The sequence below is a fragment of the Pimephales promelas genome, chromosome 11 (assembly GCF_988280905.1).
Source record: "Pimephales promelas chromosome 11, fPimPro1.hap1.1, whole genome shotgun sequence".
Taxonomy (NCBI): Eukaryota; Metazoa; Chordata; class Actinopteri; order Cypriniformes; family Leuciscidae; genus Pimephales; species Pimephales promelas.
In genome coordinates, this window is record NC_142779.1 from 10,986,736 (window position 1) to 11,009,705 (window position 22,970).

General features: G+C 37.7%; 1 protein-coding gene across 3 annotated transcripts in view; it reads left to right on the forward strand.

Moving 5' to 3' along the window:
* The window catches only part of atrnl1a (attractin like 1a), a 207,578-nt gene that overhangs the window by 178,165 nt on the left and 6,443 nt on the right, over positions 1-22,970 (forward strand). For all 3 annotated transcript variants that reach the window (XM_089116952.1, XM_089116951.1, XM_039672737.2), the window contains one exon: positions 12,715-12,823. In XM_089116952.1, coding sequence (XP_088973078.1) covers positions 12,715-12,823 — 109 coding nt within the window. The remainder of the gene's footprint in view (positions 1-12,714; positions 12,824-22,970) is intronic.

A 22,970-nucleotide genomic window follows, 5' to 3' on the forward strand; every position in this document is an offset into this window, starting at 1 on the left:
AAGTGACTCTTTTTCAATTGAAAGTTTCTGGATAAAACTACGTTTCAGGACAGTCGGTTTCTCTTTGACTATTTTTGGCTAAATCTTTCTCTCTATATCAGAGCTTAAACTTGATTGCAGTTATTTTTCATGTTTGGCCTCGAAACAAATCTGATTCAAAGTTTACTAACTCTACACTTCCTATGAAACTAAATTAACAGAGTTCCTAGTAACTCTTCACTGGAGAAACAAGAAATTGAGGTTGATTGAGTTCAGCAAAACAAATGACAAACAGCTCTTTCTATCGCAAGGTACATGCAATTTCATATATACATATATATATATATATAGATATATATATAGGTGCTGTCAAACGATTAAAATATTTAATCGCGATTAATCACATTAACGATGACCTCAACGATTGCGATGATAGCCAGCCCGTTCTCATCCTTTAACGTCATATACAACGCTATATGCAAAAACGGCGCTATACTACGCACATGGCACCCTTTATCGTTAATATAACACGCGAACCCAAGACGTTAAAAATCCTTTAGCGTGAATATGACACGCACACCCTACCCCACACCTAAACTTAGCCCTGACAGCGCGTGTTATATTAACGATAACGGGTGCCATGTGCGTAGTGTAGCGCCGTTTTTGCATATAGCGTTGTATATGACGTTAAAGGATGAGAATGCGTTGTAATAGCTCAGTTCACAACGACAAAACACACAGATCACTTTGGTCTTGTCAATGGAATCTGGCTACTTTTAAAAGTAAAATTTCCATTCAGGATCTTATTGGCATCCATTTCGGCGTCTCGTGCTCATTATCCACTCAAAACGTAATGTTAACCTACTATTTGGCCGTCTCGGAAGCCTAAACAAGTATGTGCGTCGTGCCTGTTGTTTTGTTTCTGGTCTAGCTAGATCGCTTGCGGTTTAGTCGACGAAGCAACAAAACGTCCTTGTGCGGCGCAAGCCATTGAAATGAATAGGTTTCATAGCCGCACCGCGTCCTGTTGCAAAAGCATGTAAAAAACAAAAAAAACTACAAAGTTTGCTAGCACAAAAAAGACCGTTAATCACACGATAAAAAAAGTAGACACCGTTAAAATGGGTTTGCGTTAATGCTGTTAATAATGCATTGAACTAACAGTTAATATATATATACATACAAACACACAGTAGACAACATTTGAAGTGGATCAAAACCTTTCATCAAAGTTATTCATGAATTTTGAACAATACCCGTGTCTTAGGACAACTTTGATGGACTTTTTTGATCCACTTCAAATCTTGAAAGTTTATCATGCGATGAGAATACTTATATTCTCTTCGCTTATATTTATATATATACAGAGATTCACGTTTTTGTTGTTTACATGGAGACCGTTTTCAAAGTTTTCAAAACTTTGCGTTTACAGGCACAAAATATTCCGTTGTCATGCAAACGTATGGCCAAGACGCATGAAAAGTTTTACGTTTTTAGTTGAAAACAGTGTCGTGTAAACAGCCCCAGTCACTGGACAGAACCAAAAACAAAATGAAAACAACAGAACCAAAGCAGCGCACCTGTCATGCCGCCCACGCTCATCAAGATGAATGGGAATACCAAAAGGATAGCTTTCTCTAAGTATCACCGACCTGCGACACATTTTTTTTTAAGTGGTGACCCAACGAAAATCACTGATTTAGACCACTCCGTTAAAAAAGCAGCTAGCCTGACTGCGGCTTGCAGGCTGAAAATGAAAGACACTCAGCGAGAGCATTTCTGACACGCTTCGGATAACCTGCCAGCCACCCGCATCCCTCTTTTTTTATTTAATCTCCTTCCCTCTCCCTTCTCTCTCACGTACACTGTCTCTCCCCATCTTTCTCTCTCAGGATCTCTTTCTCACACTCTCTCCATCTCTCTCTCTCGACCAGCAGATGGCCTGTTTGCCTTTTTGTCTCCCTCTCAACTCCAATCATTTCCAGCATTTTTGCTCTCTGTCAGGCCAACTCAGCACAAACAGGCACACACGCACTCACGCTAATGTGTTTCCCAAGGTCCTGACAGGTGTATGAGTAAGTGTGCCTGGCGCCGTAAGGCAAACATGACGGGCTGGTGTGGAGTCTGCTCAGTTTTATAACATTACTGATGCACAGACAGACAGAAACATAACACAGACCTGAACCCAGGAGCCGTTAAACTTTCAGTCAAGTATGAGATTCAATCTAAGCCTGATGGATCTGAATAATACATTATTTAAATCAATGTATCTGGTGGTGGCATATCTGAACAATTAAATGGGAAATGACACTCTTTGTCACAAGTTAAATCAAAAGTTGTATTTGTTAAAGTGCCCCGTAGTCAATAAGTTTACACCTTAAAATTCACCTTTTATCACCAAAAATGACACATTTAAAAGATTTTTCCTTGGAAAAAAAATTCTTCATACCTTAAATAGCTTGAATGTAACTACATCCTTGTCTTAATTAGTATACGCAGTTCTATGAATATGCAAAATTAGATCTCAGAGATCCACTCGTTGACGATCACACATTGCCATTATTGGTTACAAGCTAGTGTGTGACATCATAAACACCAGCGATTTCAAACCGTGTTTCTGAGTCTTTGGTTCACTGCATGCTAAAAAAAAAATACTCAGCAATGGTGTTGACTTATGAATTTACAAGGTTTGTCTTAAAGCATACAGTATTGAAAACACCACATAGACATATAAACAACATTAAAAACTTGATTTTTACCACAGGGGGACTTTAACTTTGTGGACTTAAACACAATGTGAACTAACATGAACTTGAACAAGTAACATTAATAGTGGAGAATCAATCCAACATAAATGCAAAGTCATATTTTATTAATATTACAGAGATTTTATTTACATGTCATTTCACATGTTGTACTGGCACGACTTGGTCCCATTTGCCCTATTACATATTCTGTGGTGGTTTTATTCATGAGCTCCCCGTACTGAGGGAAATTTAAAGAAACTTAAATCTCCTGAGGGTTTGCTTATAAATAGTAATTTATCTATATGAGACAAACATGTTCTCCTGTTTCTGAAAATATGTTCAGTATGTAGATGAGGAGTTTGTACAGATCTTTCTAAAGGGCAGAAAGACTCTTAACATTTAACCAGAAAACACTAAGACTGATCTGGAAAGGGCATCAATCCACTTTATCTCTACTGATAAATAAGAAGTGTGCGGGACACCAAATGTCCTTCAGATATTTTCAGGACTCAGCCTACCAATAAACTCAAACTGAAGGTTGACGATTACTGACGCAAATGCCTCAGTTTTTTATTATTATTTTTTACATTTTATATTTGGGGCAATGTTCTGGGAAGAAGGAGGCGGGAACCGGCGAACAATCAACAGATTTTAGTAAATAAACACATACAAAACAAAAATAAAGGCAGCAGTCCTTCACGGACGACTGCTGACACATAAAATGAAACATCAAATACCGGTCTCGCTGCGTTCTCTCATGGCCCTCAGCCTCTTCCTGCTCGCCACACTATTAATTGTACAATACTGTTTAAATATTTGGAGAAATTTAAGCAGCATAACTCTTTTCAACATGAAATGTTTTGTGCACCAAATCAGCATATCTGGAGTCAAGGCCCGTTCACACCACCAACGATAACTGTAAAAACCATAAAAACTATACTGTATTAATGTCCACACCAACACACAATATATATTGATCTGTATATTCAAAGCATGGGCTACAGTTAGTCATCTGCCACTTCAAATGCTCAAACTGTTTATAGTCACTTGGATTCTGATTGGCTGTCAATGATTTTAGCAGCTGAAAGTGATTCTACCAATATCCTCACTCTGCTGTCATTGTTGCATAGCTGTGGTGTGGACTTCCCTATTTTCACAGAATTAGATCAATTATTAAGACTTTATAGTACTAGTTATCATCCTTGGCCTTAAAGAGCACCTATTATGCAAAATTCACTTTTACATGGTGAAAAAGTTACACTAAACGCGGCATAGTCGTGGGAAATCACATCATAAAGCATTTTGGTTTACTCCTGGATTTAGTGCTGTCCACTTGTGATCGGAAACCTGAGTTGAATGTTGTTGAACTAATTTAGTCTTTCTATAGAAATAGTTTCATTTAGGATAACAAAGTATAGTAATGCAATTATTTTTGTGCTGTAAAGTTTTACACAAGACTTTAACTGGGTGCTTGACAACCATTTTTTGCACTAGCATGTTTTGCTTCAATGCCCTAAATCTGACCCTTAGACACTCCCGTTTGACTACTGAAAAGCTGAGATATTTCTCTTAAGGCCTCTTAAGTTAATTAGTAATGTCACCATTGAACCTCCATCACTTTGAGGAAGAAATGCAGCAAACTTTGTCAGAGTTTTTGTGACTTCATGCCTAGAGGACCGGGCTGAGAGCTTCAGAGTAAACAGTGTTAACTGCAGTGCAGTCTAAGGCCACCCTTACCACTTCTTTAAAAGTCCTATTTCTTACTGCTTGTCTAATTGCTTGTCATTTAGCAGGAGTTTATTATCCATAACAACTTACAGTACACTAATTACAGAGTCTCACTAGTACAGCAAGGGGTTAAGTGCCTTGCTCAAAGGCACAGTGTTCATAGAACCGGATGTTGGGATCAATGTTGTAATTTCAGTAACCTTCCATTATATCATGGGGTTTCTACAGGCTTTTCATTTCAGTTTTTAGAAGACATTTTTATAGTAAAGTGTCTCACTTAACCCTCTGATTATCTTCGGGGTCTTTTTAACCCACAAATGACTGTTACGCAAAAAATATATATATATATATATTCCAAATGGTATGAAACTTTCTGTCTCTAAACACTTTCTAGATCTACAAAAAAAAAAAAAATAAAATAGTGACACTAGTTGCCTTAGGGGTCCCTGGAGACCCCGCATATACAAAATTCATCATCAAATCAGGAAAAAAAAAAAAAAAAACGCAGATCACATAAACTGAAATAAAGTGGCACACTTCCAACAATGCAAAAAACATCCACAATGACACACAGACAGACACGCACGCTCTCTCACACTCTCGCACAGAAATACATTTCTAAGGCTATACAATGCATACTGCCTGACATAATCTAAAGTCCAACATTTCTCTTTGTAACATCTTGTTCAGGTTTAATTCTAATCATAATGTAACATTATAAAAAAAACTTTTGTCAGTTCAAAAAAATGCTAAACTTTGAAAAAAATTTTTTTTTTGTTATAATTGTGATTTTATAATATTCAGATATGAATCCAACTAGGAAAAAAAAAACTTGTGAAAAGAGATATTTTGATTTGTCAGATAGCATATAGTGAAGCTTTATAGCCATCTAGTTGTTAAAGGGTAAGACCAAGACTAGTCTCAGCCTCAGACGTCACGCCCACGGAACGTTGGCTAAACGTCTGATGCATATGGTACACTTAACTGGAAACACTTTAGGAATGTCGAAGTCGTCATCTGATTGGTTGAATTTTATCGGATTTCCGGGGGGCGTCAGTGTCGCGTTTATTTTCGGTCCGCCGGGAAACAAAGCGCAGAAGTGTGATTGCGGAAGAAAAACTGTTGAGTTTATGAGTGACAATGAGCATTAATCAAGATCAGCTAAACGTAGTTGTATGTCCCCTCCTATCGATTATGGAAGATCAAGTGAAGTACTTAATTGCGAAGGGGATATCAGCCGCGTTTGTGGGCAAACATGAAACAACAGACGCTGACATCGCAGCTGGCCGATTCAGTATTCATATATGCGCACACTGGATTATAAGGTGCATAAGATACTGCAGAGTCAAACGTTTGACTGCGAGTATTCAATGTGCGGCGGCTCGCTGACAGCTAACGTTACAGCTGGCTGTTTTGAATGAGACGAGCCGGTTACTGTGAACGGGGAGCGCTTTATGAACATAACTGTGACGCACAAGCAGCGCCGGGTACAGTGTGTCTGAGTGAGCGCTCGTGAGCACGTGATTTACACACATAACCTGATTTATACGAGGTTGAACTGGCCGTGTGACAAAGCGGGCATAAGATGGACATGAGCGCGAGTTTGTGGGTGAATTTAATAACGCGGACCGTTGTTAACGAGCGCCTCCGGTGACTGCTGCTGAGTCTGACTGACTTGTTGCACGCCGGTCTGATGTTGTGGGGACATTTCCACGCCCCGAAACGTGACGCTGAATGAAACGAACTGTAATTGGTTGTTTGACATGTCGGTCAAACGGCCTTATGGGCGGGCCTTGGCCAAAGAAAGCTGCTATGAATTCCAGACCTTCAGCCGTCAGTCTGAAGGTCTGGCTACGCGAGACTAGACCAAGACCAAAGACCGTCAAGGCCGAGACCACGCTAGCTTGGTCAACATCAGCAGCGAATGCTGTCTGTCAAATTAATATAATTCAAACTAACAATAAAAATGTAATATGAACAAAACAAATATGAACATATTCCCTGGTGAAGGGGAGTAGCTTGAAGATTTCATATTTAAAAATCACTTGAAACCAAACAACGTTCCTCTGGAGTCAAAATGTCCTCTAATAGGAGTTGTCTCAGCTTATGACTCTAGGGTCGTTGTGAAGGTAGAGGTAGAGACTATGTCGTTTCTCATTTGTTACTCGAGTAGACCAACTCACTTTCTGGAAGTATACTGCCCCCATCTGTTATGGAATGTGGCGTATGAATTGATTTTTGGCAGACATTACACAAGGCACCTTTAAACACGTGTTGTATGTGATACCAACAAAAGTAGTCGACTATAGACTCAGCGACGCAGTTGTCCCAACTGAGTTTGGTATCAATAATGTTAAAAACATTGTCTTTCAGAGTCTGCTCTCTCTTTTGCCAGAATGTTTTTTCAGCACTACTGATCATGCTTTACGTACCATACGGTATATACATCCCAGTTCTTGAAGGGTAGACATCTGCGTTGGTTGACAGAGAAAATATGACACTTAAAACATACTCCACTGAATTGTTTAGGATTTTTATGTATTTGTATCAGCTCTCTCGTTGTCCCTATTCATACATCCATTTATTAAATAGATATTTATTCATTCGTCAGACACCTTTTCAGTTTAAGGTCCATATTTTACAGTGTTATTCCCTTGCAACTGAACCCATGATCTTGGCATTGCTAGCGGCATGCTCTTAAAGTTGCGCTGCAGGATCTGTCCTCACAGTGTTTATTACCTCTTCATCACTTTATTTGATGAAGTCTTCACGCTTTATCCCTCCATGATTCACAGATCTGATGGCCACTCAACAAACGTTCCCACTGTTTTAAAGCTGCCTTTTAAGAACGAAAAAGGGACTTCACATTCAGGGACTGATGAAGTTCTGGCTTCAACAAACGACAGATGTGGGTGGGTGCATAATGTTTGAAGGCAGCACATTCAGAATTCAGGACGCACCACCTACCTCAAAATCCCATAGAGCAGTCAGAGCCCCTTAGGGCTGTTTAGCCACTCTGGAGTGGGAAGACGGAGAAAGTTTGCAAAAAGCAAAGCTCTAATACATTCAGGTGAAGGATGTTAACACAAATACAACTTTGTAACAAGCTTTTTGTTTCTCTAAATGTCAAATATTCCAATATCAAAACATACATTTGAAACACTGTTGATCCAAAGGACGTCTTTAGTGGGCGTACCAAATTCCTTTGGGAGTAAGTGTGTCGACTGTTTTGGTATATTTATATACTGTACAATACGTTTCATGCACCTGTATCAGTTGTTTTTAGTATTTGAGTACTTTTTGGCATTTGTAAATGTCAAATATAGAAAATACTTTCAACCAGTCTGGAAATGTCCTACACTATAAATGTCGCATATGAATATCCACCCATATCTTTTAGTTGATATGTCTCTAAAGCAACAGCCACTATGGGATCTCAGTGGGCCCTTACGAGGTATACCACTGCCTAGGACCTGAATTCCTCCAATGAAGGCGCCTTGTGCCCCTTTCCTGATTTATATACTGTATTACTTAGCTTGATTAATTTGGATCACCTCACCACCCGCTCTGAACAGTCAATCTCTCCGTTCACACCCTGGATCAATCTGTCATGAAGAGTCCATCACTTCACTGTTAATGCCCTTCTTCTTGAAGGTGTCATTTTAATAAAATAGCTATTAACGAGGATTAAAATTAAATGTACAAATATCCTGCCCAGCTCTGGCGGATGAACAGGCTGCTTCAGCAAGTGGGGGATGGATAAATCTAAGCTAATGAAGGCTTTTAAAGAGATTAATGCTTCACCCAAGAGAAGCCAAGTCCTGCTTGGGTGCACACTGTCTCTCTATCTCTCCCAGTCACTCCATTTTTCTTCCCCCTTTCCCAATGTTTGGGGCCACTGCAACAGGTGCAAATGTGATTAGTTCCACTGCCACCTCAAAATAGAATGAAACACTTAAATCACATTTAAAACGTATCACTGTTGTTTAGGGATGCATCGATGAATAATCTGTATAGGCCTTTAAAAGCAATTATTTTCACTATTGGCCATTGGGCTTGTAAACAGCTGATGATCAGGACAGATTATATCCTAGTCCATCAAAAGGGGCCAGAAAAACCTCAGACTCCAACTCATACTGTGTGAAAAAAAAAATGTCTCTTTGCGGTGAATTTCAAAATTTTGGAAATCAGCGAAGAAATAACTAGAGTTGCCAAGTGCCCCTTTAACAGTTGAAAATATCATGAATCACCCATAGTTCAAGCCAGATCTGAGTTTTTATTCTACACCAAACATTATTTGTAACACATCTTCCATTCAACTATCATAAAGAGCTTTGTGCTTTGTTACTTCTGATAAGAAATATTGTCTCTTTTTCACAAAATTCAAACAATAAAAATATGACGTGGCAGGTCGCCTCAGTTTAAGCGGCAATGCAGAACACGAAATCTCTTCCTCTTTAATACAAGTTATAGGGTTCCCTTTATAGTTTACTTCACAGCATTGAGAAATTTTTTACCTTAAGAAAATCAAACTATCGGTATCGGCAGATATCGTTCTAAATAACCGGCTATTGGTATTAGTGGAAAAATGTAGTATCCGTAAATCTCTAATGTTGTTGCATTAAATGAAAAATATAAAACCAAGTGTCTTTTTTTTTTAAATGCACTTTTCAAGCAAACATTTCTCAAAAAGAAGGCTAGGTTGGTAAAATTATGTCCTTTTTATCAAAATTCATTGACACTTTCTGATGGTCAAATGTTAGTTGTTGTCATAATGGGATGAACCACCTGTGTAACTCCTGAAAACTTACTTTATACATCCATTGAACGCAACATTATAACCCATGCTTAAAAGTAGTTGCAAAGATGACTTAGAAAAGTGAAGTTAGTTCTGAAATCTTTTGTTTGCTCTTTGTTGGTCACTTGGTTTGATATTGTGGTAAAACTTTACAATAAGGTTAACCTTAGTTAACAGGAACAAAGAATGAACAATAAATTTACAGCATTTATTAATAGTCAATATTAATTTCAACATTTATTAATTTGTTATTAATTAATATAATTAAATTAATTGAAATACGTTATTAATATGTTGTTACCAGTATTGTTTCTAATATAATGACATCCATTCATTTTTAGTTGTGTCCCACTTTAATGTATATATATGTATATATATTATAAACAAAACTACAGACAAAAATATTAGCATTCAATCGCTCCAAAATCCTATTTGTCTATTCTCAAATAAGAAATTTGTGTATAATTAATTGTTACTAGTATCATATGTTTCCTAGAATGTATGTGTATGTGTTTCAATACTTAGATGTCAAAGTAAACTCTTTGTAGTTTCACCCATTTGCATAAATGACATTACTGTATGTCATAATTAGGGGACATAATGTTTATACATTGTCAAACACTCCCCCACCCCTTTTTTTTCTCCATAAGAAGGAACATATTGCTGAGTGCAAAGTTAATGGCCATTGTATTTCAACATCTGTTCCCAAGGCGCGCTCAGTGGCGGGTTCATTTGGAAACTGATGTATGACGGATTGGGGATTAAATGGAACCTATTTCCTTCAAGTTGATGAATTCATCATCTCTGAAACCTAACACAAACATAGGTAGCACAACCTATAATTAGTCTGTACGCTTCAGCACTTAAACCTATTAGCCACATCTGTCAGATGGAAAGGAGAAAGGGGACAAGAGAATTTGTGCTTAGTCAAATGATATGAGTTTTTAAGAGGGAGAAAAAGAAAATAGGCAGACGTGAATAAAAATAAGTTAAAAAGAAAAGAAAGGAAAAAGAAAAAGTACTCTGCAGAACTTTTGTAGTTGTGCACTACTTCACACTGCAGACATTGATTTAGAGATCAGAGGTTAAAAGCTTTAGCTAGCAACTATTGAACTGAAGCATCTCCATCACTGAATACCTCAGACAAGATGTAAGTAAACATTGCACTCCTCTTTGACCCCTGCGGTCATTGTGTACCTCTCTATAGTCAGACAGTCAAGCGTTCAATACAACAGATCTCTCTCAGTCGTGACCTTCAGACCCCTCAGAACAACAGTCCTAAAGCTCTCACTGCCTTTTGTCTTCAATTCATTTACTCTTAAATGTCGCTTATAAACGTTTGCATCCCTGATATTTGTTTTGGTGGCTAAATTAGTGTAATGTTACACATACTGTATATATGTATGACCCATGTGGAGTTTTGGAAAAACACCTTAGATGCACTTTTCCACTAAGGTACAAGTGAGAAGATGCATTACTTGCAAAAGTAGTCGCTCATATGTGTTTAATCACAAAGTTAAAGCTGGCAGATTTCATGTCCTTGCTAAAGCCAACATTTATTTGGAAAGCTACAATTGTCTGGATAAGAAAAAACAAAGAATTAATTGATTTGGGAGACTTTTTTTTTACTACATTCACAGTAAACTTTTTTAGTTCCAACTAAGCTGTAGAAAGTGGTGCTGTTAAATATAATATTTTGAACCAATAATAGAGAAAAATATACAGAATGTATTGCCAAAAATATACAACTGACTGAAGCAGAAAAGAATCCTGTCCTACGTTAAATTTTCTGTCATTCAAACACACTTTTAATGTGTATAACGGAGCTTCTATAATAAACAAACAGCCAGTGGTGGGCCAACTGCATGCATTAATTTTTTAAAGCTCTGCCCATTTTGTTTATGCACCATACAGCCCTTAAAATGCAAATGAAGGAGAAATCCACTTCCAGCACCTGCTGGTGCTTCTCTGTGTAGTTTAGGGATTGGACTGCCCTCATTTACGCTCAATCAATCATAAGCCCTTACTTTACTATCGAATTTATGTCACCTGAACACATGATGGGATTCCGACATGGTTTGGTTGTGGGCTTAAATAGAAATGAATTAGCCCATTTGCCACGTCGCATAGTGGAAAACAAAATCTTATTTTTAAATTGTCATAGTTTATCATCTGTGACAGGTGAAAGAAAACAGATTGTTTTCGGTGACGGTGTCAGGGAAACTATAAATGTGTGGTGCCGTCAACCACATACTGCTTTGAATACACATTTATTGTTTATTGACCATCATACAGCCACCATCTTAAAAGTCTTTGGTATATAAGAAGAAATAAGTGGGTCTTCTCATTCGGTTGGACTACTAGTATAACATGGATATATGTAAGCTTAAGTATAGCTGCATGGTAATGTTACTGTTTTTAATTTATGTATGTATTTTCCTTATGTTTTTTGGTGTTGGTGTCCTTGCGTGTGATGTATAGTGAAGCCAAAGACAAATTTCCACTTGTGGACAATAAAGGAACTAAACTAAACTAAACTAACAAATCGATCTGAGTTTGTTTTTATGAGTCTGTGAAGATAGAGCATCTTGTTATAAATATGTCAAATTTGCAGTCATATTTAATAAATGACTTTATAGCCATCAAGCCCATGTCATCTGCCTCATCACATGAATTCTAAACAGGGCCGTGTTTGGTAAATGAGTTTTAAGACATTTTGTGTAAGTGAAGAATGCTAAAGAAATGGCACTTTAGAGATGCAACATCAATTTGAGATTAAAATTTGGCCACCAAGTTTTGCATCAGACTATTACTGTTGGCAATTTCATTCAGTGCCATTTTGCTTTTGTGAAGTGCAGTTCATGGCCTGTTCTTTCAGATGTTTTATAAATGGAGTGTGAAATGGTGAAAAGAGCAACACCATTTACTTACACTCCTTTACTTTTTAAAACTGATACTGTAGCTATTGAGGAAAACCTGCAGTGCATCTTTGACTGAGACACCTTGCCTTTTTAAAGAAATGCTAGTAAGGCTTGACTGAAGCAATTGCCTTAAATGCCGGCTTTAATGTGTGTGAATCTTCTAAATCGTAAGAAAAAAAAGTTTAAATTATGGTTTGTTTGGTTGGGACTCCCCCCTGAAGTTCAAAGTTCACCATTAGTCGAATTAAGGGCCTGTTCACATATTGCGTCTTTTGCGCGCTCAAGTTCGTTATTTCAAATGTATCCGCGCGGTATGCGCACTCAAATGAAAATCGTTATCGAATTTATGGAATCTCATAATCGTTTTTTCCATGTGCGTCCGTGCCACATCGAGATAAAAACATCTCAACTTTTCAGAATGCCGCAAGCGCACCATAAGCACATAGTAGGTCACGTGACAAGAACCAACCGGAGCTCAACTGCCCTAGCCCTTTGGAAAAAGGAGAATATGAGTTAATCACTCTTTTTTTTTTTTTCTCAGGCTGGTCCCATAGCTGTTGAGCCATGTTCTGGGAATTGTGCTGCTGTGCAAACATTGCTGATGAGTCTTCCACGGGCATCTTCTGGAGTGCCTCCCCCCGGCCAGTGTGGTGAGAATTCAACATTCATTTAACATCTTAGCTTTGCTGTAGATGAAGTTGCAATTAATTTTCCACATGCAACTTTAACATGCAGTTGTGTACTCATTAATAATTTAGATTTGGTAGGTTTGTTTACATTAATTTCACTAGAGCAAAAATCTCTAAACCCATAAAAAAAATGTCACTGGCATTGGCCGGTAATCAAACCCTGGCAGAGGAATGTAGGCAGGGTTTCAGCTTAGCATGCATCTACATGTTAATATTTTTGATTTGTTAAGTGTATTTAAATATTTATATACTTATTTTTAGCTATAGCAGAAATATCTAAAGTATAGTTGAAATAAAATTACATTTGTCAGGAATCGAACCCTGGCCATTGAACCCTGGTTTTAAAGGCCTATACAGATTATTCGCCAATACATCAATGCATCCCTAAACAACAGTCATACTTTTTAAATGTAAATTAAGCGTTCAATTCTATTTTGAGGTGGCAGTGGAACTATAATCTCATTTGCACCTGTTGCAGTGGGCCCAAACATTGGGAAAGGGGGAAGAAAAATGGATAGAGAGACAGTGTGCATCCAAACCTAGCCACCAATGCAAATGAATGAGAAAAGTTGGCGGAGTTTCAGCTTTAACTATATATATATATGTATATATATACTAGATTAAAAAGTAAATAAAATAATAGAAAGCATTAATTGTAAGATGCTCTGAGCAGCCAGATGGTGTAATTATGATATCTACCAGCAGGCACTAATGAGGCGAGCCAGCCAAACACTGACCCTTTAGATTCTGGCTGTGTACATCTCATATTTTTCCCCTCCTGTCCTTTCTCTTTTTCATCCTCATTTAACCAGCCAAACACTGACCCTTGTATTCTGGCTGTCTACATCTCATATTTTTCTCCTCTTGTTCATTCTCATGAATTGATTTTCTCATTGTTTCTGTGGTGTGGTTGTGCTCATCATGTAACCGTGATGAATGAGCTGCTGTAAAATGGTACTGCAGCAGGAAGTAGCGGTTCAGATACACAACACTTGCGGCACTCTGCAATCCAACAACATCCTCTGACTGCAATATGACACCGACACCACTGCACCTCAGTGAAAGACAGAAGAAAAAAAGAAAGATAAAGAATGGGAGGGGTGGGAAAAAAAGGAGAAAGAGAGGAATAAAGGATTAAAGATGAGTTGAGAACAAGAGATAAATTACATGTTAAGAGTCCAATAGTGCTGACTGATCAGAGGAATAAATCTGACAGGGATAATGTTATCCCCGAGGAAAATCAAATCCAAATACTCCAACACACTCAGTAAATGTACGCCTTCATCCCTTAAGCCAGCCCCCTTATTCCTACACAGTAACTCACGCTAGGTCTATGAGGGACTAATACCTGCTCTTTGATTTATTGAACACTGGCACATGTGAATCTGTATGCTCCTGCGCTGCTGCTTGTGATAAAGACTAAAAAGGCGTATTTGGCCTCAAGGCATATGACAGGTTTTTGGAGATAGTTTTGGTGAGAAGCTGGATGCCTTTGTATTTCGCAGACACATAACAAGAGTGAATCATAAAATATGCAATAACATTTCACCTTGAATTACACTAAAATTTAGACCGATTCGGCCTGCAGCGTGTGGTAATGCCACTCGTAGATAATGGAGAACATGTAAACAAGCCTTAAATCGAAAGAGTTCAATATTTTATCAGTGTTGAGGCAGAATTGTGGTTGCCTGAAGGTCTACTGAAGTATTATTTTCTTAAAGAGGAAGTGTGTCATTGCTGCACCACCCAACATAATTGAGAAAAATAATAATGATTGATAAAAACAATGATTGGAAAAAGTTTCAAACATTCCCATTTGTGTGGACTGTATGGATGCAGCCCAAATAGTAACCATACACGCCATTTGTACCTAAGATGTGTTGCACTAATTGGGGGTCTAAGAGGTGACAATACTCAAAGTTAGCCTGTTGCATATGAACTACTCAAAAAGGGAAAATGTCCATAAAAACATCAGAACATTGAGGCGAATTGACTAAAATGGGTATGTGAGGAGGAAGGCATCTCAGACTTGAGTTTGAACGGCAAGTGAAAAAACTATTTGGCTGGCACTGCTAGAGGTGCAAAAAATTATATACTTCTCCTTTAGAATAAAAAAGAAGGGCTGTCTTATGGCTGTCAATATACAAGTGGTTCAATACAAAATCAATGTATGTATACTTAACATCAGTTAAGTGCCTTAAATAAATACCTTAACCAAAATAAATACCCTTAACCAAATGTTTAGTTCTTCCCTGATATTTGTGTGTATACTTGTACGTTTACTTGTGTGTGTGTGTGTGTTTGTGTGTTTTTCTACCCCGGTTGGGACTTCAACCTGAATAAACACACTCATACGGGGACTAGCGTCACCATGGGGACCTAATTTGAGATCCCTGTGAGGAAACAAGCTTATAAATAACACAGAATGACTTTTTGTGAAAATGTAAAAAAGTTTTCTGTGATGGGTAGGGTTAGTTTAAGGGGATATAATATACAGTTCGTACAGTATAAAAACCGTTACTTCTATGAAGAGTCCCCACAAAGATAGTGGTTAACCAGATAGATAGAAAGATGGTGGTTAATAGTGGTTAAACTGGTTAACATAGGGTGTGGGTGTGTACCAGCAATCCATTTCTTCTCAAGTGTCTTGAAAGTTGCAGATGAAGGGTGAAGTAAGGAGAGATGTCAAAATAGAAGGCATTTGGTGTGAAACGTTGTCTTAGTTCATTCTTTTGCTTTCATCTGAAAAGCACTGAAGGAGAGGACAGGGTTGAGTCATGCTAGATCAAATCTGAATTGTGGATTGGAAACAATTTGTCTCTGAAGAACAATCCAAAAAAGCCAGCTTGACTGTTTTTAGTATATATTTTTGATTTGTAAAAATGCAGAAAGTTGTCAGTGATGGGTATGTTTATGGGTAGGGTTAGGTGATATGATAATATATAGCTTGTGCTGTAGAAAGTGCATGCATGCATGTTTTTTAAAGTTTGAGACACTATAAAGAGAGGACACACTGTAAGACACCATCCTTCCATCTCTGTTTCTTTATCAACAAGGGAAATATCTCAGGTGTGCTTAAAGATTCAATGAGAATAGCCAAAAAGTCAGTCTACTTGTTTGGTTGATTTAACAGACAGTTACATGGAAATCATACTGCTTTTGAGCCATAGAGTGATATTTCTTTTCTTCCATCATTTTCACTGTTAGTGTCTCTTCACTGGTTGCTTTGGGTCTTTAGTTCACCTTTTGGTACAAACTCATTTCAAATTATGGATTGGAATCAAAATGGCATTCAGAACCCATTTTATTCTGTTGTGTGACAAATTTCCAAGACAAACTTGATTTTATCCTGCAGGGTTTGATTGAGTTTGCTGAAACAATCTATTTTACCATTTAAAAGTTTGGGAGCAGATAACGATTTTTTTTTTTTTAATAATTTATTTAAAGACTTTATTCAGCAAGGATTGATTAAATTGATCAAAAGGTTCAAAATCTAAAAGCCATTCTTTTTTAAATCTCATTCTTTGTGCAAGGCTCCTTATAATAATGTAGGGCCCCATAGCACCTAATAGGGCCATTAGGGGAGGGTCTTTGTCTTTCTCAGGTGTGAAAAGCAGTAATATTAATTGATGGTTAACGCCCCCCCACATAAAGCTATCTTCCTCAAAGCACGTCAAACAATTTTTTAAAAGACTTTATTGTCTTACCTGAATGAGTAGTCAGGAAGATTTTCACATAGTTTTGGAGCAAATACTCTAGGCTATGTGATACAATTTTCAAAACTCTTGTGAAGAAATAATCAGTATGGGTTTTATGACCTTATTTCAGTGACGATTTTTGGTTTGTTTTTTCACAAACCATGCATAAACGTCAGTATCTCAAAACTACAATATTTTACATACATACTGCTGACATATTATTGTAGCAGAGTTGCCATGAAAATGTCACAAGTAACAGAAAAAAGTTCTCACAAATGTCAGAACGTGTCAGAACCAGCACAGTCTCATCCCATTTAACGTCGGTTAGATGACGTTATCGGATCCTAACCCTACCCCAGACCTAAACCTACCCCGTCACCTAACTGACGTTAAAGGTAAAGCGTCAGTTGTATGACGTCCCAGGATCGTCATGTAACTGACGTTAAAGGGTACCCTAAAACGGCAGATGTTGACGTATGGTCAAAAGATGAGACTGTGTTATCAGAACACCTCCAGGACCCCGAGAACACCTTTAAACCCCTCAAGGGTTAAGAGACGATTTTCAAAAACATTAAAAAGGTTCTACCGGCCCCAAACTTTTGAACAGTATGACATCAACAGAAAAGGAAAGACATTTCAGAAGAGCAACTGTTATTTTCTAATTAAAGGTATCGAAAGACAAATTTTGTTTTTATTTGGAATAACGTGCAGATGCGCAATGTGTCATGCACAATGTGTCATATCTTTTTTCAGTTACAAGCACATGCTGATTATGTACAATCTACCTATAACTTCTGTTTCCTTACATTATAGCCCTCATGAACACATACACACTTACACAGGTGAATGTAGCGAGTCTCACACTGAGAGTCAGGTGGAAACAGCAGAGCAGAACATCTGTTTGTAAGATAACAGATTGTTTCTCCTGCCAGTACAACCTCAGCTCTCAGACAACATGTCAGCAGAGCACTTGCAAAACACAATCCCAGTTTTCATCCATCTCATCTGCTTATTCTGATGAAGAGGTTCACCGCCAGTGACTGGGATGATGTGTTGTGTACAGGTAGAAGTAATAAGCACTGAAAGTCATTCCAGTCCATCCACATTTCATTTTTACAGCTAACATTTCTGTCAACCATAGATCTAAGCCACATCAGAGCACAATAAGCATGGGATAATGAACAGTCTTCTGGCCATTGTGGCAAAATAAACCCCAACGGGGTGATCAAGATCCTGATGTGAAACCCCCTGAAGGGGTTTATTTTAGAATAATGGCCGGCTGATTATTCATTACTGCATTTTCCATTATCAAATATATAAATGTACCTTCAATATGTATTAGAGTAGAAGTGATTATGGATGAAGAAAGACAGCATGAATAGTACAAGCACATAAAAAACAAATATTTGAATCATTGTATTTATTTATTTATTTTTTTGGCAGGCCATTCAGATCCTTTTTCTCTGAAAAAAAGGCTTTAGATTGCTTAGTTTCAATTAACAAAAATGTCATGAGTGAATATTTCTGGGTAATTGTATTACCTTTGACCCTTGATGACCATGACATTGGCTAATGGGGTTATAGAGTATCCTCCCAGTATGTTTTTTAGTGTTTACGAGAAAACCTGCAATGTCTCTATATTGCCTGTTTACCCTTTTAAAATGTCCATTTAGTGCATTTAAAGCACAGTCAGCACCATGGGGAAGTCGCATTGGGAGTGAATGAGAGTGCAGTCTTTTGGTAGTTTTATAAGTGAGCAACAAAGCCAAATTGATTTTATTCTGACCTGCTTTATCTGCAGCTCCAATCTGTCGTGACAGACTGACTTATTTATAACCCTTTCAAGCAAATGCATTTCGGAGTACTTTAAAAAATATTACTTCTGGTGTAATCATCATATTTATCATTTTATAAACAAAAAAAAAATATTACAGGCTATTTGGTTCCATTCCATTACTATTGCCAACTTGAGATTATCATTCAAAATAGTAGCTATGTTTTAGATATATTATCCATATTGAAAACAGGTCATGTTTAACAGATAAAAAAGGTACTGTAATGACAGGTAATGTCAACTTATTCTAACCCTAACCCTACCAGTCTACTAATACTCTACTAACACTCTAGAGATAGTAGACCTGTAAGTGCACTGTTACTTGTAGTCAACAGAATGTGAACCGTCAAAATAAAGTGAAACCAAATTTATAAGCCTAAGTGTACTGTATTTGTTCTGCTGCTGCTGTAAACATATTATTAGCAATTATGTATTGTAATTAGTGGCATGACAGGTGTTTGAGTGCTCGAAAATTGCTCTCAAGGTTACATTGCACACGTACACGGACCCATTTTCCTCTCTTGCTTTTTTCCATGTTGTTTATGAGATGTAAAGTAGCTAATTGTGTAGCTTGTTAGCAAGGGCATGGAGGAGCAGACCTGTCTAATCTATTTGTTCTTTGTGTTCTGTGTTTTCTGTCTCTCACTCATGTTTTTGTGTTGGAAGGAACACTATTGACCTTATCATGTCAGGTAACTGGGCTGTGGTCAATGTGGCCAGTCAGCGGCTGACAGTGATAGCAGCACAAAGAGGAGGAGGGCAGTGGCTCTCAAATGCTTGTATTCAAGGACAGGGCTGCATTAGCTCTGCAAAACCACCTGATTTGTCATACTGTTTTGTTTACTGTCCATTTTAGGGCAAAACACAGTATAAAGCTATTGTAGGGGAAGCTACTTGGAAATAAACTTCACACTAAAACAGTTACAAAAAAATAGGACAAATGGCTGCTGTGGTTGCCAGAATAATTCTGTAAAAATACAGTTAAAGGTAAATGTACAGAACAACCTGTAAATTTCACTATTTAAAACTGTAATTGACAAAAAAAAAACAAACAAACATGTATTTAACTGGTAAATCGAACAGCCCTTTAGGCTGAATTAGCAAGGCCACACTGCAACTAAAGTCATATATAACATATACTGACAACCACCATAGCAACACAGGGGATAAAGAGAAAGCCATATGATGAATCAAAGTTCATCAAAAGTGGCTTTTCCACAAGCTTATGTAAATACTAATACATAAAAGGTGCACACAAGGACATTCAGACAAACATAAAACACCATAATAGTCGCTAAAATAATCCAATAAATATTAATTTTACAACATAAGATGTAGCAAAACCCTGATAAGAAATAAATAAACCAATAACATGTGAAGTTTTACACAGGGAATTCTGGCATTCTCAGTTTTCTGGATTTTGACTGTAAATTATAAGATGATTTCTTTTTCTTCTTTTTTTTTTCTTTTTTTTTTTTAAGTGTGAAATCACATGAAATGTAGGGTTAGATCTATTAAAGTTTTTCCCTGTATGCAGTAATGGAAGTTACTGTTAATCAATTAAGCCGTTTTTTTTACTCTCTTTTAAAGGTAAAGTTACAATAATGTTCTACAGTGTAAAGTTAAACTAAAGGCTGTATGACTTTTGCCCAGATTTGCAGATTGGACAAGATGACTTCACTTGCTGAAAGATCCAGTCTCTGAAATATCCAGTCTGCAGATTTTGGGCAGTTAGAGTTGACAGATTTCAAAGGAGACAGTATTAAGCCACAGATTTTTTTGCTTCAGACTATGAATCCATCCAGTCGGAGGATATCAAATGTTCGATATTTTGAGCCAATTTTAGAACCCATATTGTAGTGTATAATTAGTTTTTCCCAGTTGTCTTTCCCACCCAATGCAGCATCCAAATGCACTCTTTTTTTTTCCAACTTAGAAAACAACACTAATAACAGCAGCTGCCAGCTCCTGTACATAAATGTTTCTTTTCATGTCACTCATTTACCAAGCAACAAGGCACTTGTTACTGTGTTTGTTGTTTGACTTTATAGTCTGTGTGATCAATCGTTTCTGACCAGTTTTTATGTAACCATTAACAATGGTAAACATAAAGCTATGGCAGGACTTCAAAAGATATGAAGAAATGCACAGCATTTGGACAACTTTTATGTTGTTTTCATGTTTTTTGGCCTTTTAGGAGCTTGAAAGCCCTTACTGTGATCTATCATATGGAAAGAGCTATTGTATGGACAAATACTACATTCTCTCTTTGTTTTGGAAACAATGTAAGGGTGAATAATTGGCATAACTGTCATTTATGAGTGAACTATCCATTTAATTGCTGATAGCGGATGGATCAAAACCTCTTTGGTCAGCAGAAAACTGAAAGGCAAGATCTAAAGGTCTGCTAATGTGGAAAGTGATATCAGCTGAACGCGAGCTTTATCATAGAAATGAGCAGTGACTATAATTATAAAATATGCCACATATAGCTCAATCCTTTCAGCTAAAGAATAAAGATAAATTATTATTATATCCCCATTTCTTCACTTCTAAACCCCATTAATAATGTTAGCCACTGTCATCTGAGATGCCAGGCCTGTGTTATACAATAAACACCAAGTACCATTCACACGGCGCCAGGTGCGACGCCAGTGTTTTTTGCCAGTTTCAGCCTGACGCAATTATCATTTTCTCGTCTTGCGCGATGTTGTTTAAATAACAAATGCATTTGCGCCCATTTTTACGGCCATGAGTGTGCTGTTCTGAAGTAGAGTTATGTGCAATGAACCAACTGAAACCTGGTCTAAAGTCAATTTTTGTTATTTAAAGAGCGTGTTAGTAATGTGCACCTATAGGCGGGTCCACAACGCTGCTTACACAGAGGGCACACAAACATGCCAAATATTACAAAAGATTCTGGCTTGGAATCCGGCTTGTACCGTAAATGGTCTGTTTGCACGCTTTAACCTTTGAACGAGTAGATCCGTTTTCTCTCTGGTAAAACGTTCTGTCTTTTCGCTTGCAAATTCCACCAAGTAAATTGCGAATATGCCATGGCGCAAGCACAACTGGCTTTTAAAGGGAACGGGAGAGGAGAATCTGATTGGTTTATTGCATGTTACGCCCAAAACACACCCATTACTTATTTAGAGAATAGGGACATCCCTTTTAGACCATATGCCAGGTGCGTCGTTTTTTTCCCGTTGTTAAACTAGCAAAAGTGGAGTCGGACACGCCCTAGCTGCACTTGCGCCCTGCGCTTTAGACCATGCAGTTGGATCATTAAAATAGGGCCCCAAGTGATTTCATTATGTTAACCTTAATCACATGGTTAACATTGAAGTTTTGATGATGTTGTTGACCCCCACCACGCCAGATCTCACGTCTCGACAATGGCCTGCGAATGACGGGTGAAGTCATTACGACTCAAGGAAATAGGAAGTCAGGTTGAGAGTGTGTTCCCTTTCAGAATAACCTTGGCATCACACTGAGGCTTGGAGTGTGGCTGATTGCTTGCGGAAAACACTCATCAGTTGGAAGAGTGACCTTGGTGTGGCATAATGACACTTTGTTAAGAGGCAGGTGGTGCGAAGAGGACTCGCTGCAGACAGCTGCTCGCTCGGCTCCCACCGAGACGTTCTTCAGATTATCACTGGAAACTTGTCTCGCGCGCATCGCTCACGCCGAACGCGAGAAGGCATTTAAGTTTCACGTGGACAAGGCTACAGCCGTTTCCAATAATGCAGTTGCTGTAAAGTGTTCATTTACAGTGATGAATGTCTCAGGTCAACAGAGTCTTTCTGATTACCTTTAATGGAGTTCTCAGATTCGCACATCCTCTCTCAAAGTGCAGAATTCATCGGGGTTAATCATGCGCGCAGCTCACCTGCCAAAGATCACAGTAACGAGTTTGATTTTCCATTAGTCGAGAGCACTTTAGCCTTCTCCTCATGCGCACCTGATTTGATTCAGCCTTGCAATTAATTCACTTGAGACGGACATGTCTCCTCAGCAGAAAACATTTAGTTCTTCCGAAGATGATGTCCTTTTGTTATGTACAGTGTGTGCTGTAAATAAATGCAGTTCGTTGAAATATTGGGTCAAGAAGGTGAATTTGAACTTTGATTTTTTTTTGAAAATGTAATTGCAGGAAATTACACTAACAATCATGCTTTTAGTGGATCGGGAGTTTCATTTTTGCTCCATCCACTAATAAATTAGTTTATTGAATCACTCAGTGTATTCTTTGTTTTGTTCTTTTTATTTCATTTTAATTAATTTAATCATTGTTCATTCTATTTTTAAAAATAGTTCAATAAGTAATTAATAATAGACTTGGGATGAATCTCCGGTGTGTAAAACATGAATTACTGTCCAAATTTCTTAAGGGCTCAAAGAGCCTCCACTCCTTTTTCAAGCTTCTGTTCTGAATGCTCCTTGAATAATGATGTAGCATTTTGAGTCTGATCAAGCAATATCAGATACACAAAATGCTGTTCCACCTGCGCTTTCAGAGATTTTTCTCTTAAATCTAAGACATGTAAAAAACGAAGACACCTGCCGCAATTCTAAT